Consider the following 24,755-nt stretch of genomic DNA (forward strand, 5'->3'; position numbering starts at 1 on the left):
GAGGGACTTCTTGGAGCAGCCCATGGTCTTTGTAAACTGGGGTGGATCTCACGATGCCCACTGCACTTAGGAAAAAATCTGCCCTCCTCCTAGTTGCTCACATGGTTCTTGCCCCTCTCCCTGGCCCCTCACCGCAGCTGCTCCTGCTTCCTTACTCTTCTACCTCCAGATCTTTGCACGTACTGCTGATTCTTCCCGGACTGCTCTTCCCCCAGATCCTTCCATGGCTGGCACCTTCTCATCTTTCAGGCCCCTCCTCTGAGAGACCTTCCCTGAGGGCCCTATCTGAAGTGTGCCACTGTGTGTGTCCCATGACCAGGGAACATCCCACTCTCTGAAGGCAGCAGCTTCCAGGGTTCTGTTTGCTCCCCTGAGCCGAGATCAAAAACTGAAAGTGTATTCACCCTCCCCAAACACTGCAGGGCTAGAGTTCCCTAAGCGATGCAGACAGGACACAGACATACCCAGTTCCCTACTTTTAAGGCTTATTCTCTATCCATTAAAGATTCTGAGCACTTTAGGCTTCATATTATATTCGTTCATTCTGTTTTCCTGGGTCCTCAGAGCTAACACAAGACTGGACACAGAGAGGTAATTAAGAAGTGCCTGTTAAATGAATCATTCTCTGCCTGGGAACTCCTATTCATGCCTCCTCCAGAAAACCCATACTGACCCCTGAGGAGAACTATGTTCCTCGGCCTAGGCTCACCAAGACCTGGGTCCTTCTCCAGCCAGTCCTGACCCAAAGAGGATGGGAGTGTCTAATTGTTGAATAGCTCTGCTTTAGTTGCAGAGTGCATCCAAGTGTAAGCCAAGAGATGAGGCCTTATAAGCCATTTCCTGTTGCCTCCAGGATTTAGTTTTCTCTCATCTACTCCATAGATCTGCCTGGCTCCCTTTGTTCCGTGCCAGTTACCCCAGCATTATCTTCCATCCTTCCCTTTCTCAGGTCCTCCACTCCAGCCTTGCTGCATCCTGCCTCAGGGCCTTTGCTCAGGCTTTCTGTCTAGAATGCCCTTTCCCCTGCATCCAGACAGAAAGCCTCTAAATACAAGCTAAATAAAAACCTAAACTGTTGAGTGTTCTACATGGCCCAGACCCTGCTGATTGTACAGCTGTGTGACAACAGAAAAGTGACTTCACCTCTCTGAACTTCGTTGCCCTCCCATGTTAAATGGGAACAGTGGTGATCCTCATGGCTGATTCTTAGGAAGATTAAAAAGATAATGCTAGTAAAGCACTTAGCTTAGCGCCTGCTTCCTTGCCAGCACTCCATAACTGTTTGGGGAAGCAAACACTACCCCGGGACATGTTTTCATGCCTTGCTTTTCTGTGCAGCCTTATAAGGAATCTTAGTCGATCTGGGGTACCCCAATTGCATGGAGGTAAATTTGGACCATCGTTCTGAGAAGGCAAAGAATAAACCACCTAGGGCCTGTCTTTGACTTCCAAACCAGACCTTCATCAGACAGAGTTTTGAAAGCAAAGCCAGAGCCAGGTTTGATTATAATGCGAAAAGGAGAACCAGTTAACAGAGGCCAGAAATGGCAGACATAGTGCTCACTCCTTACAACTGAACAGGAAGGTGTTAGATGAGGATGTGAGTACCTGGGCCCCCCACCCAGGGCTGAGTGTGGGGTTGAGGGTGTGACAGGGCAGGACTGGCAAGGAGAGTAGCAAGAGGCTGGTAGCTGAGGGAGACAGGGACTTGGGGGATGGCTCTAGGGCAGGGGTCCCCAACCTCTGGATCAGGGACCAGTAGCGGTCTGGGCCTGTTAGGCACTGGGCCACATAGTGGGAGGTGAGCTTGAATGTAATGTGCTTGAATCATCCCAAAACCATCACCCCACCCCATCCATAGAAAAATCATCTTCCATGAAATGGTCCTTTGGCGCCAAAAGGGTTGGGGGCTGCTGCTCTAGAGACAGCAGGACCAGGGCAGGACAAGCAGTCCATTTCCTCCCATTGCGACCACCAGAGGGAACATCCAATGACAACACAATGCCCATGCATGGCTGAGCTGCAACTGAACTCCCCCACGCAGACCCCCTGCCCACTGTCCTAAAGCCCAGGGCATTTACAATCCCAACCTATGTGACAAAAGAGGATTCCCAACCTTCAGGGGGTACTCACCAGCTTTTCTCCTGGTGGCCCAATGGGCTTTTCTTTCTGGTGGCTCAACATCTGAGTCCCCATTCAAGCCTGGGGAATCCCCATCATGGGAAGTCAGCCCCCCACTAACAAAAGCCCCAGAGCCAACAGTGTGATGGATCTAACCATGGGCCTCAGTTCCCCCTCCGTCCTGTTTCCTACCCCTTACCTCACCATTGTGCATCTTTCCTTTGTAAGAAGAATTATTTCCCAGCCCTGATTTTGGGCTTGGCCATGTGATTAGCTTTGGCCAACGGCACACAGGCAGAAGTGTCAGCATACAAGTTCCAAACCGGGTCCTCAGGAGGCCTCGTGTGACTCCACTTCTCCTCTGGCTTCATTGTGGAAGAACATTATTTTGGCTCCCTGCTGGTCTGAGGATGAAGACCGGTAGGGCTGAGCACCCCCTTCACCTCACCCAGCCTTGTTTCTGGAAGAGAGCTGCCCGCCTGAGGGCAGCATAGAATAGGCACCCACAACTGAGTCACAGATACATGAAAAACACCCATTTATTTCTGTATGCCACTGAGATTTGGGTTGTTACAAGGTGGCAGCGGCTGACTAGCACACTCGTGTACTCACTTTTCTGGGGACGCAGGCAGCTAGGTTGGCACAGGACATGGGGTAGGCCAATAGGATGTTTCCACTGAGGAGCAAGTGACACAAAGAAATACAATCAGGGCAGGAGCATCCAGTTTCCAGGGGTGGCTATGGCTGAGTGCCAGGGACAGATGGCATTGCCAGTTGAGATATCTGGATTCTGTGGTGATGGTACAAGCATCCTCAGCAATCAGTCGCCTTCAGCTGATCACCCCAGCTGCCCAGCCACCTTGATTCTTACTATTTTCTGAGCCTGGTTTTCCCACCTTCTTGCCACTTCTATGAGCAATCCAGCAGCCCTCCAATGCATATTTTTGCTATTGGTTGGCCAGATCAGTTTCTGCGGTTTGCAAAAACAATACAACAACAACAAAAAACCCAACCCTGACTTATGGTAAGATTGGGAACCCCAGCATCTGTTACCTTTGTATTATAATTTTGTAAGTGTCTGGGTTGAAAATATCAGAATAGCTGACCACTAGTATCTTAAGATACTAAGTATAACAAGTACCACAGACATTGTGATTTCTCATAAAAAGGAAGCTGGAGATCAGAGTTTCCAGGGTGGGACTGGTGGCCTCATGATTTCAGGGTTCTGGGAGGTGGCATCTCTGTGCCTCTCTTAATGCTCCTCATGGCCACAAGATGGCTGCAAAAGTTCCTGGCATCCTATGTCCTTATAGGAAGCATTAAGGGTTGGAAGAGGGCAATAAAGCTTCTCCCGTGACCAGAAACTCCCACCCCAGACCTTCCCTTAAAGCTTACTGCCCAAAGCTGGGAAGTTCGCCCAGATTGAAAACAACCCCTGCAAAAGGCATTACCAAGAAAATCTGGGCCAAATCCTAAATTAACCCCCACCCGAGGCTGGGCACACTGCTGCTGGCACCAAATCAGGGCTCTGTGGGTGAGGAAGGAGAAATGGCTGCCAGGCTGACCACAGCAGAGTCAGCCACAAGAATTGGGCTGGGGTCTAGTTGTGGAGGAGCATGGACTCATGGACCACCTGCCCTTGGGGGTCCACAGATAGCACCCACAAATGCTTAGAGTGGATGAGGCTCTGCTCCCACCTTCCCACCCAACCTCTCATTTGTGCAATAAACATTTCTGGCAGTGCCCCGGGACACACAGCCAGGTGCCCCTAATAAAACCCATGCTCGGAGACTCCACCATGAGAAGTGAAATCTCCAGGGCCCGTGAGAACAGAGGAGCTGTAGCTGCATTCCAGGATACAAAGCCAGAGGCAGATTTCCAAACTGGTCAGGTCCAGGGCAGATTCCCACCTCACACAGCTCCCCCAAGGCCCCTTTGGCCCTTACTTGCTGCGAGGCCCCAGAAGTCACACTTGGCCTCCCTCTCACGAGCCTGCATCCCACTGTCCCCAGAGACAGAGTTTTCCCACAGCCCCGGCCCAGGTGCAGAGGGAGGCTCCAGCAGCGGAGTCCGGGGCCTCAGTGGGGAAGAAGGCCATCTGGAAGGAGACGGGCTTTCCTCAAGCTCGGTCCCCATGCACAGTGGATGCTGTCCTGGGTGAAAGGTGAAGGGAAGTGATAAGGTGATGAGCTGCAGACCCCTTCAGGGTACCACACAGAAATGGCCAGACTGGGCCAGGGAAGCGTGTGTGAGCTATTTGTTCAGCTGTGGATGAACAAGCACATGTGTGCAGGTATGCCTGAGTGTGAGCATGTGTGTTTGTGTGTGCAAGCCTCTATGTGTATGTGTACACATGTTTTGCCTTTCTCTGAAGGACACAAATGTTCACAAAGTAAAGTTTCAAGCCAGTTTCTGCTAAATTAAAAACAGCTTTTTCGTGTTTAAAGTTTACAATACAAAAAATAATTTTCCTTTCTTCCAGGGGGGTGGGTGGAGAAGGAGGGATAGGGGGCCCCTGAGAACATTCCATGGACCAGCCCAGACGGTTACGCACAATCAACCAGTTAGATACAGCAGCGCCCCCTCCACTCTGTGCCGGCACCCCTGCCAGCTCATTGGGGACAAGATGTTCTGAGGTGTGAGCTGATCTGGGGGAACTTGCAGCTGGCAAAGGCTTCTCACTGCCCCCCTGAAGGGGCTGTGCCTCCAGCAAAAAAGGGGTCTCTTGGGGGAGCTCAGGTTAGGGCAGTGAGAAGGGGTTGAGATGTTCTGGTGAGACCCCAAGGGCCACTGCTTTCCTTTCAATGCCCCTGGCAGTGTGGGCTCCTTCCTCATTCCCAACCAAATTCTTATTTCAACACTGCCTCCCCACTCAGCCTCACCCCAGGGGCCCTATGGCTGCTGGACAGGAGCACGAGGCCTATGGTATCTTTTCAGGGTGACCTAGAAGCCTCCCCTCTCAGAAGGCTATACATGAACAGCAGGCATTGTCCACTAATGTGAAGCCTGGTTGACAGTGAGGCTACCACAAAAGCAGGGACTGAGGGCAACTCATGGAGTTCTTAGGCCCTATGGAAGCATGATAACTTCATGCTTTCTTTCTTAAAAAATATTTATTTATTTATTTATTTATTTATTTATTTATTTATTTATTTATTTATTTTTAGAGAGAGGGGCAGGGAGGGAGAAACAGAGGGAGAGAAACATCGACCAGTTGCTTCTCATACAGGCCCCAACCCAACTGGAGACCAAACCCACAGGCCAGGCATGTGCCTCGACTGGGAATCCAATTGGCAGCCTTTCACTTTGTGGGACAACATCCACCCAACTGAGCCACAGTGGTCAGTGACTTCATGCTTCGTTCAGGCCTGCCCTTTCTTTTCTGCATTGTAGTCTCTGGGTAGATGGGCTCCACAGCCACATGATCTTGCACCCCGGGCCTGAGTATATGGAGACAGAACCTGCTAAGGCTGGGAGTTGGCTGGTGGCAGGGGGGCTGAACCACCAGGCACATGGAATAGCCTTGAGAGTTGCTGGGAGCCACTGGGTTTGCTACCTGTCTTACCAGTGCTGAATAATAGTGCCAGCTCCACTTCCCATTGCCCTCATTCACACCCCCGAGCTAAAGACTGGCCCCCCCCCTTCCAGCTCTTCTGCAAGGATGGGAAACGGTGAACTGGGAGAGGGGCCCCCACATGCCCAGAGGACAGGAGGAATCTGTGACCTATCAGGCTCCACAAGCTCAGCGCTGGGCCTGCTCCAGCTTTCACCATAACATTTTTATTAAATACAAGGAAAATATTAGGAGACGACGTCTGCTAAGGTATGAGGTTAATTCTTTACACAGCGAGTGGGTCACAGAGACATGACATCAATCGTCTGTTAGCAGCAGAGAGACACTTTAAGTTGCCCCAAGGGTACAAACCCCATTTATAAGACAGCGGTGCTGGCCTCTTTAAAAAAAAAAAAAGCAAAAAAACCCCCAGCAAAATGGAGCAACAGAAAAAAAGGTTTAGAGACCAAAACAAATGTAGCCAGAAATGCTGTGTTCCCATCTGCCTGACTTCCTGTACTGGTAGCCTTGGGCCAGGTGGCACTTGGACCTGAACACAGGACTGGGGGGGGAGTACCAGGCTGGAGAGTGAATGAAATAAAAATCCTTGAACAGACCTGTGGAATACAGACGTACTGAGATTCTAAAGCAACATCCTCCTTCATCTGTGGGGCAGGGACATTAGCCCAATTCTCCTTAGGGCCCTCCATATGGCTCAGAGCCCAGTGGGAGGCCTGAACCTATAAAAACCATCTCCAAGAGCTGGCTGTGGTTTTTCCTTCTGAAAGCAAATGAACAAACACCCTGAGGGTCTCAGACCAAGGACAGGAGTAGGGGCAATTGCCGAACCCTCCCTATGGCCCCCCCTCACACTCAACAGCTCGGGCTCATTCGGAAGACAGAACGACCCTTGGTCATCACTCAGAGCTGGGTGCTTCCAAGCCCCTCCTGCTCCAAAGGGTCCAAATGACAGAGATGTGGGGTGCAGTTATTTTAAAACACAGAAGCGAGAGAAACTTGGGAGGAGGAGAGTGGCGTACCATGAATTTGGAATGACACTAATGAGCCCTCATCTGAATGTATGAGACTGCTGGGCTGAGGGATGGGAGAGAAGCGGGGCACAGCAACACGCCTGACTCCCGATTCCCGCCCCTGAATGAGGACCCTGTGCAGATGAGAAAACTGCCTCAGGCTCAAGTTTTCTGCCATAACATGTCAACCTCCTCATTGGCAGGCTCCCTGGGCAGGCGCAGAGCCAAGATCTGCTTTGGAAAGGAAGAACCCTAGGAAGAAGGCTTATCAACACAGAGGGCCTATACGGCCAGCTAGGGCTGGGGCGGGCAGTCAAAGGTTTGGGGTGAGGGTGATGAGGTTCTCCACAGGACATGTGCTCACCAAGCCTCTGGCAAGAACAGCATGCAGCCAGGTCATGGCAGGAGGGGGCGTCCTAGGAGCTACCTCCTGCTCCCAGCACGAGGCAGTAGGACCGAGGCACAGGCGATGCCTGCAAAGGACTCAGGGAAGTGCAGGTCACGCTCCCACTCGTCCGTCTCGGTGTTATACACCTGCACAATGCCTGTCACATTGTTGAGGCGCCAATTATAGCCCCCAACAACATAGATTTTCCTGTCCAACAGGCAGCAGCCGGCCTCCGACTGGCCAGCCCTCATTGGGCTCACACTGGTCCACTGGTCGGTCTCGGGCACATAGTACTCCACAGCCAGCACATCAAAGCAGCGGTCCACATGGTCCATGCGGCCACCCAGGGCATAGATGCGGCCACCAGCACCAACCATAGCATGCAGCACTCGGGGCTCACTCATGGGTGCCTTGAACTCCCACTGGTCAGCTGCAGGATCATAGCAGTGCAGTGCCTTTTTGTCCTCTACCGAGATGCCATAGCCACCTGAGATGTACAGGCGGCCCCCAGATGAGGCACCTGCATGGCCCCAGGTGCGGCGCTTCAGTGAGCAGGCATAGCCCCATTCATTGCGCCTAGGGCAGTATCTTTCAACTGAGGCCAGGCTGCCAGTTCGGTTGCGGCCACCTGTGGCATAGACCATGCCACACAGTGCGTTCAGCTGGAACTGGATGCGGCTCTCCTGCATGGCTTGCAGACGCAGCCACTGGTTCAGGTGCGGGTCATAGCGGTAGCAGGTATCCACTGCACCCTCACCGCTGCGGTACTGTAGTTGCTGACCCCCAGCCACATACACAAAGTTGTCCAGCACAGCCACGCATGTGTGGCTGCATCCCACCTCCATTTCTGTAAGCTCGCAGAAGTGGCGGGCTCCTGGCTCAGGCAGCTGGTATACTTTGCTGCTGACAGCATGGTCACTGTCAGTGTAGGGTGTGCCACCAAAAGCCACCAGAGAGGGCACATCGGAGCGCACAACTGTGCGTGGGGACTGCATCTCATGCTGCCGAAAGGGCAGCACCTGGTAGTTGAAGGCTTCTAGCAGGTACTGACGGCACAGCACGTCCTCCACCATGAGGTCCAGTGTCTGCACACTGTCCACGAGGTCAGATGAGTGCATGAGTGGGAAACGGATATGGCAGAGCACGTGGCTGGCACGGGGCCGCCGGGCAGGATCGTGCTGCAGCCAGCGGACAGCAGCACGGAACAGGTCAATCTCAGCGCAGCTCTGTAGCCGGTTGCTCTGCAGGAAGAAGACAAGGCGCTCCAGAGGCAGCTGCAGGAAGTCCTCCTCAGCAGCAATCTGCAAGAAGTGCTGGAAGGTGAAGGCATCCACAGACTCTTTGAGTGAGGCCAGGCTGAAGGTGGTGGCCATGTGGCCGATGTGCAGGCAGGTCTCCACACTCATGGCGGCCTTGAGGAACTCCTCGCACAGCTCCACCACTGGCAGCATCTGCAGGAACACAGCTGCACCCAGCACGTCCTGCACACAGTCCAGGTCCAGTGTCACCTCGGCGCTGTAGGCAAAGTCAATGATATGCCGCAGGCCACGTGCTGACAAGCCCTTCAGCTCAATGACATCCTGGCTCGCCTCCCTCATGCCACCTGTGAACATGGCCCTGAGGGTCGGAAACATAGCATGTGGGTTCAGAGCACCGAGGGACATTGTGGTCACTGGGATAGCCTGGTCCTAAGACACAGGCTTGGCCCACCAGGGGAAAGCAGGCCAGGTGTGCATTAAAGACACGCAAAAAGAAAAGAAAAAAAGTTTAATCCACTCTAAGGCACGCACCTTCCTACCAACAGGAGCTCTGTACTCTGCCCCTCTGGTGGGGCCCAACCCTACCCAGATGTGTGCAGCACTGGGGTGGGCTGGTTTGGAGAGTGGGGGCCAGGTCCCCCTCTGCCCCCCACTCATGGCAGGGTAGTATGGGAGGAGGCCAAACCTTAGGTTTGGCTCTAGGGAGAAGTCTCCAACTCCACTTTAGTGCCCAGCTATGAGGACCAGTCCCTCAGTAAGGTCAGGAAATACAACGGGGGGACATCAGGGAAATGCACACCATAGTTCATAGAGTCCACTCCCTCCCCAGCACACTCACCTGAATAGGTGGCTCCACCTTCCCCTGCCTGAGTCTCAGCTGCTACCACATAGGAATAGGAAGAGAGTAAAGGTCCCAGGTTGGGACACCTATTAAAGGACCCCAACCGGGGTCACTGATATGTCCAGAGAAAGGCCCAAGTAGTCAGGGAAGCCCCTGAGAATGGCCCAGAGGAGTCCCGGACCACTGTGAGATCTCCTAGTGAGTGACCCCAGGTCTGTCAGCTGTGCTTTCCTGCTCTGGGACATAGAACCTGGGTCACAGCCCCCCACAGCCTTTTTTTAGGGGCTCTCCACCAGGAAGAAGGCTGAGAATCCCAGTGCCTGCTAGGAGTTCATAGGACGTTCTAGAAGATGGCACGGGGAAGGTTCTTTCACAGGCAGACTGGCCTTTCATCATAACTCTGACGGCCACAACAGCTGACTGTAGGGAGGGAACTTCCCTGGGCCATTTACCTAACAGATACCTGTCACCCAGTCACCCCTAGTATGGGCCAGGCTCAGGTGCTGTCTTGGGGCCACCAACTAACAACTGCCCAGTACTCCACGAGGCAGTGCCACAGCCCTTCCAAGAGCAGTGCTTTGCCAGCCTCAGGGCCCTGCCCCTTCTTGTCCCTGTGAGTCCCATCAGCCTGTTGAAGGCAGAAGCAGTCATGGCGACGAGAGGGAGCTTTGCCTTTTAAGGCCTCGCCAGCTGCAGCATCAGCGCAAAGGAGCCTTTAAAGGGCATTTCTGGCTGGGGCGGCTCGCCCGTCCCCAAATCCAGAATAAAAATAGAAGCGGCGCCCCAGATGGCTTGGCTTCTCTAGCTCCCCAGAAGGGCCTCATTGAGCCCACAGGGCGGGCAGTTGGAGGGCAACTGGGCAGGGGAGAGATGCAGCCTGTTGTGCGCACCAGGGGTGGGGCTCTGTGAGATGGTGGCAGAGATGCCTTGGCTATCACCCGCAAAGCAGGGCCAGAGAACCACCCCCAGAAGGGCACCTCCAGGAAAAGGCCTTCACAGCAGACTGATCCATGCACCCAGCAAGGCCTCGCCTGTCATGTGGGGACTAGAACAGAACCTGGCACCCTCTGGGGCCACCGTCGGGGAGTCCCTCCTTTCTCTTGTCCTGAGCACAGGTACCACTAGGGCAGGGACTTGTGGCAGTCTTCTCCCTGCTGGATCCGAGGCCAGTACAGCATCTGATACACACAGGTGTCAAATAAAGACAGAGTGGAAATCTGGCCAAGCTCTGCCATCCCTCGGGGCAGAAACTGCTAAATGGATGCCCATGGGCCACCTCTGACCCCCAGGTATGTTCTTGCCTGTGCAGTGTCCCCAAAAAGTTTTAAGTAAGTTGCAAATCTGGGAAAAACAGTAGGTCTACTGGCCATTGGGCCAACACCAGCCACCTTCCCTCATAGCCATCCTTCGCTGGATGGTGCTGAACTTGCCCCTCTCAGAAGGGCCTGCACTCTCCAGCCCACACCCTGAGCCTGTGCTAACCTGAAGTAGTCACTGCAGGCAGCCAGGACCACCTTGTGCGCATGGAAGGTCTCTCTGTTGACTGTGAGCACGACGTCCAGGAGCTGGCCCTGTGAGCGAAGTGTGGCCAGGCCCTGTAGGAGGCTGGTGCTATGGCTGGGCGCTGAGAAGGTGCACTTGAGGGCTCCGTTCTTATCGGCCATGCTGTGGGAGAGCAGGGTGGAGTTCGAGGCTCAGAGGTCTCGGGGCAGGCTGGTCTTAGCCCAGGGACCCTGGGCAGCTCGCCCAGACTCTGAAGCTGCCTCAGGCACAGGCAAAATCACCAGAACCAGCCCCAGGGAAGGAGAAACAAAACTTGGGTCTCAACCATGTATGCCACCTGCCCACTGACTAGCCTTGGCAGTGGATGTCATTTGCTGCCTGTGATAATGGCAGGATTTCACATAGGACCCGAGGGGACCACAGGTCCCTTTTTTAAAAAATTGAGGTGAGATTCACATAACACAAAGTTCACTACTTAACATGTACAACTCAGTGGCATTTAGTACATTCACAATGTTGTGCAACCACCACCTCGATCTAATTCCAGTCCATTTCCATCAGCCCAGAAAGAAACCCCATCTCGATTAGCAGTCACTGCCCATGCCCCCCATTCCCTGGTCCCCCGTCCCATCCTCTGGCAACCCTTAATCCGCTTTCTGGCTCTACGGATTTACCTTTCTGGACATTTCATATAAATGGAATCAGACAATAAGTGGTTTTTTATGACTTTTCTCACTTAGTATCACATTTTCAAGGTTCATCTACATTGTAGTGTTTATCAGTGCTTCACTCCTTTTTATGGCTGAATAATATTCTACTACGGAAGTGTGTGAGTACACAATTTCTTTATCCCTTCAACTATCTATAGACATGCTAGGTTGCTTCCAACCCTCTCCTTTTAAAAACTCTATCTCATTATTTTTCATTCTAGATATGCCTCCTGAGTGCTGCACTCTCCATATCACCAATGTCCCTATGCTCCAGCAAGCCCCATGGGTAAACCCATCTCTCTTCTACAGAGGCTGGGTGGGATTAAGGTGCCGGCACAGATTCCCAGTGTGAGTGTGGAGGAGGAACTAGACCTGCAGCTTCCCAGGAGCAATGGGCTCTAGGGACAGGGGTGCATCTCACTGTGGAGGGGGGTGTGCCACCTCCAGGAAGGCCCAGCCACTCCGACACCCGCCAGCACACTTCTAGTTCCCAGTACCCTGGGGGAGGGCAGCCACATGACCACAAAGTCTTAGGGCAATTTTCAGAAGAATTTGGCTTTGGGCTATGCTCTGTGGCTGCCTAGTCAAGGGGAAAGGTCCACCAGTTCCACCTTCCAAGGACAGGAATAGGCTTAGGAGCTTGCCCGTAACCCCGGAGCTATTGAGAGGACACAGCAGAATCTGAATCTATCCCAAGAAGCAGCAGACTGCATGGGACCCCCTGGCCAACGTGGGGGAAACAGCAAATTGTGGGGAAGCCCCCAAACCAAGACTATCTCTGTAAGAAGATAGGTTTACCAATGGAAGCAGCTTGCTGAGGGGGTGGGGACAAGAGAAGCAGAGATTCCTCCTGTACCTCCAAATGAGGAATCAGGAGAGAAAAGAAAAATTGTTTTAGATTTTTTAAAGATTTACTTATTTATATTTAGAGATAGGGGAAGAGAAGAAGAAAGAGAGGGAGAGAAACATGAATGTGCGAGAGATACATCTATTGGTTGCCTCCAGTATGCCCCCAACTGGGGACGTGGCCTGCAACCCAGGCATGTGCCTTGACTGGGAATCAAACTGGTGACCTTTCGGTTGGTAGGCCAGCACTCAATCCACTGAGCCACACCAGCCAGGGCTAGAATTTTGTTTTTAGGTTTTAAAAAGGAGCGGTGGAAACAATCCAAATGCCAATCAATGGATGAGTAGATAAACAAAATGTGGTATGTGTACACAATAGAATATTACTCAGCCTTAAGAAGGAATGAAGCCGATTCACACAGCAACATTGGTGAACATGAAAAACGTGAATGCTCAGTGAATGAAGCCAGACACAAAAGGCCACATGTTGTATGATCACATTTATATAAAATGTCCAGAACGGGCAACTCCATAGAGACAGAAACCATATTAGGAGTTGTCAGGGGCTGGGGAGGGGAAATGGGGAGTGACTGCTAATAGGGCAGGGTGGCCTTCGGGATGATGAAGTGTGCTGGAACGAGATGGAGGAGGTGGTTGCGCAACACTGTAATTGTGCTAAATGCCACTGAATTGTTCGCTTTAAAATGGTGGTTTTATATTATATGAACTTCATTCCCCCCCAAAAATACTAGAGTGAAAAGACATCTGAGCCTCCTCGCGTCCTGCATAAACCCTTCATGACCCCCAGCACCTCAGAGAATATGAGGAGGCCCTCCATTGCTCCCCAAGTCTCCTTTGCTGCTTCATCTCAGGAAACTTTAGCAGAGTGAATGCATCACTGAATAAATGGTTTGGAGGGCCCAATACATCACTTCATCCTCCAGGCACAACAGGAGCAAACAATGTCGTCACCTCCAGAGTCAGGCCCTCGTGGTTTGAGAAACCACCAGGACTTCCCAGCCCATGCCTGCCCCACTGTCCCAGCACTCTGCTCTCTCTCCAGCCTCAGGCTCTCTGGAACTTGCTTTCCCACTCCTGGGACCAACACCTGCCTACAAGTGAGGGCCAGGAAGGTGAGCACCAGTCTTCCCAAGAAAGCAGGAAGAACAAGAAGTCCCCTCAGCCCCACTGCCCACCAGCTCCCAAAGCACTAAAGGGAGTACAAGGGCTGATGCCAAGCCCAGGGCATGTAGCTGGTACCGGATCCATGCAGTTGCAGGCAACCTGGGGACCCCAACCTTGCACCTCAGTGTCCTTCAGAGATCCTTGGGAATGGGAGAGGGCCAACCAGGGGTAGAGGGATTGCGAGGTACTCAGAGTCCCAAGATGTGGAATGTGGCTGGGGGACACAGGATATGCATGATAGGAGGAACACAGCTTATGCTTGATGGAAAGATTTCCCACCATGAGAAAAAGGAACATACAGGATTTGGAGTCCAGTGCCGTTGGCGTCTGGGCTATGAGTGCCACGGGGCCTGGTGTGCCTGGAAAACTGGGTATGCAGCCCTCCTGCAGGCCACAGAGGAAAGGAGGAACAGGGGCTCGGGAGCACCCTGAGTCTCCAGTTTGGCTCAGTTGCCTCTCCCCACCAGGTAGAGGGGATGCCCACTTCGCAGGTCTCCTCCTCTCCCCAGCTCAGAGCAGCCAGAGCTGCTGTGTCCAGCCCATCCTCCCTGACTGCTGAGTCTCTGCTGACAGTTTCCTAAGACTTCACGATGGACCCAAGTCCTGAAGATACGCACAGAATGTCACTGGTTCATGGACCCTTGAGAGTCAAAGTACCTCAAAGAGTACCAACCCCCCCACACCACTTCTCCTCTGCCCCCAGCCAGGGCTACTCTCCATTGGACAGTCACTTCCAGGACACCCCCAGGAATGGGGCCTTGCTGATACCCTCTGATGGGCCTCTGGGCTACCTTAGCAAAGGCCATGCCCCACAAAAGCCTCCAAGGACCCATCAGGTGCTCAAGTCCATCCTACCCCTCACCGGCTTTGCCAGCCCCTAGACCCTTACCTGTGGGTGGAAGGACATAGCATGAACAAGGAGTGACCTTGCCCTCACCTGGTACACACACTAGGCCCTGGGGAACAAAGAGGTCAAATCATCCTGAATCAGCTTCACACTGTAGCTGTGGGCATCCCAGGGAGAGGGAGCAGGCACAGGGCAGAAAGCTGCAGAGGCCAGAAAGTAGGGGTACCCTGGCTTCTCTTGCCAGCCCTGCCACCCCTAAGCTTAGACAGTGTTGCCCATGGGGCCTCTCTCTAGGGGGAAAAGGGCTTGGCTGCCTGCTGGGTGCTAGGCCTCACTCCCTGCTTCCACAGAGGGCAGCCTTGCCTGGGGCCCTGCCTGCAGCGAAGGCATGCTGAAATGCCTTCCCCTACCTTCACAGTCCCTCTGGCCCCTCTGGCTCCTCCAGTCTGGGCAGGTGAGCCACCTTCTCTGTGCAGCACACGGACCTTGGGGTCAGAACAACTGCTGTGACCCCTTGGAGCCTCCCTTGCTAGAACAGATTTGGACTCAGCAGTAAGTCACCTTCATCACTAGGATCCCCTAAAGCCCAAACCAGAACCCAAAGGTTGGGAGATGCAGATCAGTGAGACCTACTCCTCAGGAAACCTGCCTGGGCTTCACCACGGACCTCACCTTGCCAGGCTCTGACATCTGGTATGAGAAGCAAAGGGAAGATTCCGACCCCTGCCCTACTATCAGCCAACTGTGTGACTCAGGGTCTTTATTTGCTTGGCTGTCAAATGGGGCAGGCAGAGGCACAGATGTCACAGGGCTGTGCTGAAGCTCCTCTGCCCTCATCACCTCCTGTGAAGTAATGGCCCACAGACCACCTACTTCCACCAGCTTCCCTTTGGGCTGGGGAGGTGGCAAGGCCCAGTGGGGGACTGTATCCTGCCACTACCTATACAAGCCACACACAGGCCACTGAATAAGCCCAGGCACTTGGGAATTTGAAGCCTGGAATGAGCACAGAACGTTGGCGCATGGAAGGTGTCCAGCAAGCCAGGCTTGCCTTTCCGTGGACACCTTGCCTCACAGATTTTGTGCATTTTTCCATTTTGCTTTCACATGGTCTCATTTTTCTCACAAGTCCCTTGGAGACTTCAGGGCAGGGTGGGAGGACTTCTTATGTTTCTCCCTAAGTCCAGAGGACTGGCACGCATATTCACATTTTCATGAGAAGATATCATACCAGGGGCAACCTTATCATGGAGCTGCTCTGTCCCTGAACATCTATTTACCATGGTCCTCCATATAAAAAGAGCCCCAAGAAATCAATGCAAAGCTAACAACCTCACAGAAAAATATACAAATGATGTGGGCTGATGGTTCAGAGGAAAGGAAGCACAGCTGGGCAGGCCTCTTCCAAATATGAAAGTATGCTCACTAAGGGACCAGCTTTACCCCTCAGGTGGGCAGAGTCATCAGGTTATCCAGCAGCAGATGCTCATATTAGTTCCCAGGGGGATTGTGAAGTGGGACAATCTCCAAGAAGGCAGTGCAACAGACCAAGCAAAATTCTAAGGGCTTACATCCTTGAACCAGCAAGGCCACTGCTGGGATTTATCTCAGGGATCTATCTCTCACATGTGTAAGAGAGATGAGTGAGGACATTTCCCAAATATCATATCTGGGGTCTGAAGATAGGAAACAAACTAAATGCTCTTCAAGGAAGTACAGAGAATTATGGTGCCTTCTGATAGGGGCTGCCCCTCAGCTGAGCACACAGGAAGTTAGAATGTCCATGAGCGGGAGTTAACACACCTGGGCTGCTGTCTACAGGGTGTGGGATAAGCCAAGCTACAAGTGAGGGGGAAGCCACCCTTTCTATGTACACATCTTCCTCGTGCCAGGCAAGACTCCCAGCACCCCATAGGCTGTTTCCTTCCTCCAGTCTAACAGATGGGACAACTGTCCCCAAAGACCCTGTACTACCCTTCGCACACCTCACAGCCTCTGGGGAGCTCTGGGAGGGAGGGAGGAAGCTGGCAGGGGCCAGAGTCCCACCCTGGATAGAGAGGCAGGCATGGCTGGGCGGAGGTGGTCATGAGGAGGAGGAGTACTGGGCCTGAGACCAATGACTAAGGCTGCTCAGACAGGGGGTGGCCGCCACGGCGGGGCCATGGGCCTCCAGGAAGGCGGTGGCGGCAGTCCTGGGCCAGTCCAAGTCTCCAGACGGCCACCCGAGCCATGGTCACCAGGACTGAGTCATTGGAGCCAGTGCGTCAGCAGCTGGTCAGGGTGTCTCTGGGGGCCTCTCACTGCTGCCCCAGCCGACCCTCTGCCTGGATCTGGGCTCCAAGGGATGCATGTGCCCCCACAGATATGGTCCGGGCTCAGGACCGTCATGATCCCCTACCCCCACAGTGTGCCCCCTAGCACTGTCATTGGGAACCTCTGGCCAGGCCCAGGCCCATGCTAGACATGGGAACACAGCCCCTGACTCCCTCGAGGTTTCCCTTGCACAGGGGCTGATGGGACTGGGCAAAGTAAATGCCCCCAGAGAGACCACCAGTGGCAGGATTCCCACAATCTTCCAGGGGACCCTAGTCACTGAGCCCATTGCTCCTTGCTGGTGCCCCTACATGGGCTCCTTTCATCCAGTCCTTCATAGGGTCACCCCCCCCCCCAATATATCACAGACTGGAGGCTTTGCCTCTGGTTCCACTGTGCTGAGACCCAGCCTGAGGCAGGACTGCATAATGGGGAGAGACCACAGGAAGTGCAGAGCCGCAGGGCCGAAAGAGCCCCATGGTGGAGGTGAAGACTCCCCTCCTCCTGCCCTCACCCACTGCTGGCCCTGGTCTCCATGGTCAGTTTCCCAACCCTACAGGAGATCTCCAAAGCCCCGGAACAATTCTTTTCATTGGAATGTCAAAAAAAAAAAGGAAAAGGCAAGAACAAGAATTTCATGGAAACATTTCTTTGGGGTTTTGTAAAATCCTTTCCCACCCCCACATGGAGCCCAAAGCTCAGGCCAGAACAGAGTCTGCCGGTATTGCCCCTTTAACATACTGTTCTGACATGCAAATTCCCTCACTTCCCCTCAAAACGGAGAGTACTTCCACTTCCAAAGCCAATTTTGGTTTTATTGTCCATGTGGCTCCAAGGAGCACAGCAGCACAGCGCAGCTGGTTGGCTCGTACCCCAGCTGACGTTGTACCAGGGAGTTCAGCCACTCCACCCAAGGTCCCAAGGGCATCAGTAGGGAAGATGCTATGCTTCAGGGGGCAGAAACCCAAAGAGGGGGACAGAGACAGGGGGAGAGAGACCCAGAGAGAAAGAGAGACAGAGATCCAGAGAGAGGGACAGAGACTTGGGTGAGGGGTGGGGGGAGACCCACAGAGAAAGTGGAACAGAGACCCAGAGAAAAAGAGGGGACAGAGACTCAGAAAGGGGAGATCAGGCTCCAGAGCTCTGATGAAACTCTGGCAGCCTGCGGGACCACCTCTCCACCTATTTCACACACCTCCCTCCCCCACCTTCTGTCCAGCCACATTAGAAACTCTGTGCCCTCCCCCTCGCACCCCCTCTGACCCTTCACAAGGCAGGCCCACTAACTAACCAGCCCCTACAAGTGGTTCTTCATAGACAACCTCGTGAATCCCCTACCAGCCCAGGAGGACGGGACAAGTGTCCCCCTCAAAACAGAAGACCAGGGCCCAGCATGGCCCCTAATCTGGCTCACTACACTGCAGCCTGCTGGCTTTGCCAAGGCCATGGCTGGCTCCTGGGTGCACAGATCCATGGGTAAGAGGTGCACCAAAGCCGGGGTCTCACACACCCCACAGAGGCAGAGAGCCCAGCCACTGTTGCCATGGTTGCAATATTTCGCAGCTCCGAGTACTATGCTTGCAGCCCAAGGATAGAGTCTCCATGATTTGGCACCTTGCACTGGCTTACAGCCTGTACACTCACGTCAGCGCCTCTCTCCTGGGACTGCTGTGCAAGGGTGGCTCTGCCTCCTTCATCCCCAGGAGGCAGCAAGCCCATTCTGGGGCCATCTCTACAGACAAAGGGCAGCTCCTTCTGAGAGGCCTACAGTTCTCTGTCAGGGCTTGATCCCTGGGCTTGCAGGAGTAACAGAGGAAAGCTCAGGGCTTCTGGGTGGACAAGCATGGAGCCCAGGAGCAGATGAAGGTTCCCACAACACTGTCACAACAGGCCAAGACACCAATCCACTGACAGAGACCCAGAGAGAAGGAGACAAGAGACCAGGGGAGTGGGAGGGATGGAAACTCAGAGAGAGAGGGGGATAGAGACAGGGAGATGGGGACAGAGATCCAGAGAGAGAGACAGAAGAACCCAGCCAGGGCCCCAGATTCTGTGTCCTCCAAGCCTGGAATCTCTCCACAGCATCAGCAGTTAAGTTGCCTATTTCTCCCTCCTGGTCATCATGCTGGTTATTCTCAGACATACGCAAAATTTACAATAGGCTGCCCAGCTCCATGCCAGTCTGTGCACCCTATCAGTGGATCTTTGTGAGTCCAGAGAGGGCAGGTGTGCCAGGCTGACAGGTGGGGGCAGAGCCTAGTGCATTCCCTGCAACTTGCCTTGCCTCCTTCAAGAGCCAAAGCACCTCATATCCCCCCAGTCTTCCTCATGGCATCACCATCTGGAGCCATCACTCACATGTACAGCCTTCATTTCTGCCTGTCTGTGCCTGGTGGGCAGTGACAGGGTGATGAAAGAGAGGGGATGTAGGGGAGTGCCCAGCAGGAAGTACTATGCAACCTGCTGGTTCCTGGGGCTGGCACCTCCTGAGAGCCCCATACAACAGCTCTGTGTTGGGGACTCCCAAGTCCCCAATTCTTTCATGTTGCTCAAAGCCTTCACCTCCAAGCCTTCTCAAAGCGGGTTGCCCCACAGTCCCCCTTGCCCTTACAGCCCAGCCAAGTTGCCCCACAGCCTCTCTCACTCCTCAAAGTCTAACTGGGGCCCCCATGCCACAAGTAGCAGGGGCAGACTAGTGAGCAGGTCTCAAGCCAAGGCTTTGCTTGTCCCGGGCCCACCCACTGACTCAAGGCTGATCCCAGTAACAGGCCATCCCCCCACATTATCCTTACTGCACTGGGCTTGGAAATGGAGCCACCTGAATGAGCAAAACCGCTTCACTCTACAAATCAGGCAAGTATGTGCATGACTTTGCAGCCCCAGAGCACCGTTCGGAAACCCAGTGACATTCCAGTGCTGCCAAATTCCAGTGTCTCAGGGCCCAGCCTAGCTGCCTCCCCTGGCAAGACAGGTATTGAGGCCCTGAAAGGGATGGTTCTGCCAAATGGTATGGCATGAATTCATGCCCAGCAGTGCCAGGCCTGACACAGGCAGATAGCCATGCGGACAGCTCAGCCAGGCCCTTCCAATAGCAGCAGAAATTTAGGCATCAGAAGGGGTCTGTCATGAATTTCTTCATTTTAGGGGGTGCCAACATCCCTCCCCTCTTCTGATAAGGACCTCCTGTTTTCTTCAAAGAATCTCCTATTATCCACTCTTAGCCCCAGTGGTAGGGATCAGGACACCCCATCCCTGGACTGAAATGGGAGACTCGTGACTCAGCCTGACCAACCAAGAACCTCCCAGCCCCACTGATTAGTCCTGGGATGGGGGTGTGACCCATCCAATTCACTCAGAGCCTTTCCTGGGAATGGAGATTTGCCTTTCCCCTGATTCTGGGATGGTGGGGAGCAAGGTGGGTTCACCTTGCCCAATCAAGAGGAAAGACAGTGCCCTGGCTGGTGTGGATCAGTGGATTGAGAACTGGCCTGTAAACCAAAGGGTTACTGGTTCAATTCCCAGTCAGGGCACATGCCTGGGTTGTAGGCAGATCCCCAGTTGGGGATGTACCAGGCCAGATTGTACATGGGAGGCAACCACACATTTATGTTCCTTTCCCTGTCTTTCTCCTTCCCTTCCCCTGTCTAAAAATAAGTAAAATCTTGCCCTGGCTGGTGTAGCTCAGTGGATTGAGTACGAGCCTGTGAACCAAAGGATTAAGGTTTGATTCCCAGTCAGGGCACATGCCTGGGTTGTGGGCCAGTTCCCAGGAGGGGATGCACAAGAAGCAACCATACATCGATATTTCTCCCCCTCTCTCTTTCCCTTCTCCTCTAAAGATAAATAAAATCTTTAAAAAAAATAAGTAAAATCTTAAAAAAGAAAGAGGGAAGACAGAGATAAGAAATGGGAATCATGACCCCTGAATCTCAATGGACCTAACTGAAACACTCCCTAAACTTTTCTTTTTAATGAGAACAATGAACTCTTATTTTTTAACTGAAAGCAGTGAGTTGAGTTTCTGGTGCTTATAACCAAAGTGGGCCTTCAATGTCAGAAGTCTTGAATCCTGGCCTCCTTTCAACCACATTCCAGATGAGCCTCTGGAAAAACTGCCGTGGAGTTAACAATGCTCCAGCTGCCACCTCTCCCTGCACTGACTGCACAGTCTTCCTACCCCGGGATTGCAGGCCAGGGAGGTGGGAGGGTGCAGGGAGGCAGGGAAGCCACACTGGGCAATCTCTGGATGAGTAGGTGGTGGCCATATTCAATGTGAGCCCCGCCTACCTGCAATGAGACATCGGGCTCCCCAGTAAAGGTCAGCAGGCTACCCACACCCCCCACTGCAAAAGTTCAGCAACTCTAAATGCTCAAATGCTGGAAGCATGCCTAAGGCTGGAGCTGCAGGGCAGCCCATGCCTTCAGCCTTGACAAGGAAAACACTACCCATTGCTTCTGCAAGTGACTCACATACAGCATAAACATTTGTGTACTCCCAACAGCCCTACCTTAGAAGCAGGCAGGCTCCAATTATCTCTTCTTGTGACAGGGAGAGGAGGGAGATGGAAAAGGCAGAGAGAGCAAGAGACAACCACTAAGGCAAGCACTTGGTTACAACTTTAGTCCTGGAAGTTTTCCACATGAAAACTGCCTATGGGTCTTCAGGGGGGCTCCCTTATATGCCTGTAAGCCTATGGGCACCTTGCCACCCCCTGAACCCTGCCATGAGAGAATGCCCCACTCTCAGCTCCAATTACAGAAGATCCTGAGTGATCATGTCTCTGTTTCTGCTTCCTTTGGCAGACTGCTTCCACTCCTAACACCCCGTTGAGAAGAGAGCTCTCCGGATATCCAGCTCAGCCCACTCCTGGTGCAGTCCGTCTTTGAGCCCTGTGGAATTTCACAGTTGTCATGTCAGGAAACATCTAGGGCCTCATTAGGTAACTGCCCTTGTGGCCTTAAAAGCCCCAAGGTCCACCCCTCAAGATTTCCTCTACGCTGAGCATGTTCAATTCCGGAAGCTGATGCACTCACAGGAAAGCTCTGAGATTCCCCAAAGGTGCTGGTAACTTCCTCTGGAATCACAATATTTTCTTGTGTGGCAAACTGGCACACCAAAACCTGTTTTCAGAGGAGAAATGCGAGGGAGGATTTGTCCTGTGCATCCCGAGCAGCCCTCTCTGGAGAGACCAGGTCAGGCCAGGGAGGAGAGGAAGAAGGGACTGGAGACCAAGAGTTAACATGTGTTAAGAGCTCATCTGCACAGCTGCTAGAGACTACCACAAGAAAAGGGGGATCTTCCAGTAGAAACCTGGAGGGTGGCCCCCACTTCCCACTGCAGGCAGCTGCACAGGGAGAGCAGCCAGCTGTTTCCGTATTCAACACGCAGCATTAAGATCCTATACAAAGCACACCTGCCAAAAGTGGGTGCAATGGCTCATATGGAGTAAATCCCAACCTCTGACTAACCAAGGGCTCCTTGAGTGTCTACTGCTCCTTTCAAATCATTAGTTACAAATTAACGACTCATGACCTAGATTCAGCTTTCAAATGGGTATTGTTTAGCCTGCAAATGTAAGCTTGGGTGTAATTTAAAATAAGTTGATCATTGTCTACCTTTCAAAATTGAGAAATTGTATACTAAATCTGGATTTCTGTCTGTCCAGAAAGCAGGAAAGATGTAGCAGCCATGGGCCCCTACTACTGCATAGAAGTGATCATCTGAAGGTGAGTGGTGGTTGTAGGTAGCAGTTTGAGGGGCCCCTGATACAGGAAGTGCCTTCCATACAGGAAGTGGCTTCTCTCAAATAGGGCTGATTCACTGACAAGATGCCTGGGAATGTGTTTCTCTACCCAGATCCTGACATGAAATAAAGGGAGGGAGAGGAAAGTGACCCTCACCTGGCCGGGCCATGAAGCACTCTTTCAGAAGCCTCAGTCAGGCCAGCAACCCTGGCAAACTCCATCATAGACTGTTCGTGAAGTACTCACTGGATGGAATCAGAGGCTCCATGATGAAGCCCTGCCTTTGGGGAGTGCACATTCTTGGGGGCATAGGTCCTTAGCACAGAGAATGTTCCATGAACATAGGGCAGAGGGTGGACTGGGGGCTGTGGTGGGCAGTGGGCTATGGTAGATAGATCGATCAGGCCCCGAAGAGGCAACACTGGAGTTACGCAAAGCTCTGGGACAGGACACTCCAGGGGGAGTTGGGTTAAACGCCCAGGAGGGGTGCTGGCTCAAGAGGAGGGCAAGGTGGCGGAAGCTGGGAGGCAAGGGGGGTCACATGGAGATATGGATTTTGTTCTGAGAGTGAAAAAGCCCCTGGCAGGTGTCAGATGGGAGAAACGAGAGAACAATGTGGGCTGATGCCTGCCTTGGGAGATGCCGCCAGAATGGGGAGATAGTAGCACAGAGCCCAGAGGAGGAGGAGAGGTGGAAGAAGGGGCCGGACCAGGATGTGGCTAACAAAGAGAAGGAAAGAGCACGTAAGAGTGCGTATGGTGCGTACGGACTCTCTGAGGAGGAGCTCAGAGTCCGCGAGTGGGTGGAATCAAATTAGGGAGACCGCCTTGAGTGGCTATGACTAGTCCAAGCCCTTTTCCTGGGAGGGGGGACATTCCTGGGACCAAGAACTGCTGGCTGGAAGACTGAGGCCCTTGAGCAAAGAGAGGCATGGGGGCTTTCTGGAACAGACGTGGACAGTGACCCTTGGAGGTGGGATGTCCACCCCTGCCCCTCCCAGCTCTCTAGCAGGCAGTGCAGCCTCTCAGGCCAAGTGAGGCCTGGTCCTCCCCTGCCCGCCCACCTACCCACAGGTCCTCACCCAGTATGCACTCCTAGACCCATGGCAGAAACCTGAGAGCAGGTGACTCCCTGTCCAGCTGCCAACACTGGTCAGCACATAGCACAAGTTCAACCTTGAATCTTTCCCAAACCTGTGCCCTCCTGACAGCCCCAAGGTTGGTCCAGGCCCCATCCTCTCCTGCCAGAAGGATCCTTCCAAAACACAAATCTGACCTAGGTGTCCCTCTCACCCAAATTCTAGCCTCCCAGTCTCCCACCTCATCCCTCCTACCCACTCCTCTCTGACTCCCAACCCTGAAGAGGCTGTCTCCTCCACCTTCAGAACCTACACACACCACTTGCCAGCACCCAGAGAACAGTCCACCTCACTCGACCCCTTTCCCGAGCCGATGACACTAACCTTCGGATAACACAAACCTTCGATCTTGGCTCAACCTCGCTCCTGCGGAGGCTCTCAGACCCTTTCCGAGAAGGCAGGAACTTCCCATTTGGCCTCAGGATAATTTATGGCATCCATGGGGTAATGACTGCACCAGTGTTTCACTAACTCCCTGCTGGCACTTAGAACCCCCAAGGGCAGGACTCAGCTGTCCCCTGCACCCCTCCTAGCAAGCCCAGCACCAGACAGTGGCAGGTACACAGGAAGCATGTGACAACCACCAGGGGAAGAGCAAGATGTGAGTTCCATCCACATGCAGATGAATTGTTTCTGTCTGGGCCCTTCCCCCTCCCCATCTCTCTCCTTCTCCCACTTCCTTCCTCCTTCTCTAGAGCCATCAACCCCAAGTCTGAAACATGCCCAAGACCAAAGGGAGGGAGTGCAGAGAAAGCTCCATCTTTAAAGGGTCTGGGAGGGTGGAGGGATGAGGCATAAAACCTGCACCCTGGCCTCACTGAGCTCTCCCCTGCGGATAGGCGATCAAAAATAACTGCTGTTAAGGAAAGTGAATAATACACAGGTGGGCTCCCTGGAGATGGCACAATGATAGCAGAAGCTACTAAAACCTCCCTACCCTAGTAGCTGTTTCCAAAGACAAGAAGGAGTCCCCGGGGGGTCACAGCCACCAGGTGGAAGCAGTACAGCAATAAGACAATCGCAGTGCTCAATTTGGGGAGAAGTGTGTAGTCTGCAGAGCGATTTCACTGCTTGAGCTTGAGGGACCCTGCTGGGATCCTGAGGAACAGGGGATCCCTGAGAAGGGATGAGCTGCGTGACCCAGTCCTCTAGCACTACCAGCCCAGCGCTTCCTCCAGCTTACCCCAGGCTCAACTGCTCATCCCAACACTCTGGCAAGACCCACCCAGCTTGTGCTCACACTCTGTTCCTAGGTGCCATCTACTCTCATGTTGC

The 24,755-nt window shown here is 53.3% G+C and overlaps 1 protein-coding gene across 7 annotated transcripts in view; it reads right to left on the reverse strand.

Moving 5' to 3' along the window:
* Nucleotides 1-2,675: 2,675 nt before the first annotated feature.
* KLHL26 (kelch like family member 26) overlaps nucleotides 2,676-24,755 on the reverse strand; it is a 28,632-nt gene continuing 6,552 nt past the window's right edge. Inside the window, exons 1-4 of one of the 7 annotated variants that reach the window (XM_037142095.2) lie at nucleotides 23,805-23,905; nucleotides 21,632-21,718; nucleotides 10,676-10,858; nucleotides 2,676-8,710 (exon numbers count right to left, since the gene is read on the reverse strand). In XM_037142095.2, the coding sequence (XP_036997990.1) occupies nucleotides 7,129-8,710; nucleotides 10,676-10,857 (1,764 nt within the window). In that variant the 5' untranslated portion in view covers nucleotide 10,858; nucleotides 21,632-21,718; nucleotides 23,805-23,905 and the 3' untranslated portion in view covers nucleotides 2,676-7,128. Of the gene's footprint in view, nucleotides 8,711-10,675; nucleotides 10,859-21,631; nucleotides 21,835-23,804; nucleotides 24,014-24,755 lie in introns of those variants that run through there. The other 6 variants (XM_037142092.2, XM_037142094.2, XM_053668089.1 and 3 more) reach the window with 6 other exon arrangements.

This window comes from Artibeus jamaicensis, unplaced genomic scaffold, assembly GCF_021234435.1.
Source record: "Artibeus jamaicensis isolate MK-2021 breed Jamaican fruit bat unplaced genomic scaffold, CSHL_Jam_final contig_477, whole genome shotgun sequence".
NCBI lineage: Eukaryota > Metazoa > Chordata > Mammalia > Chiroptera > Phyllostomidae > Artibeus > Artibeus jamaicensis.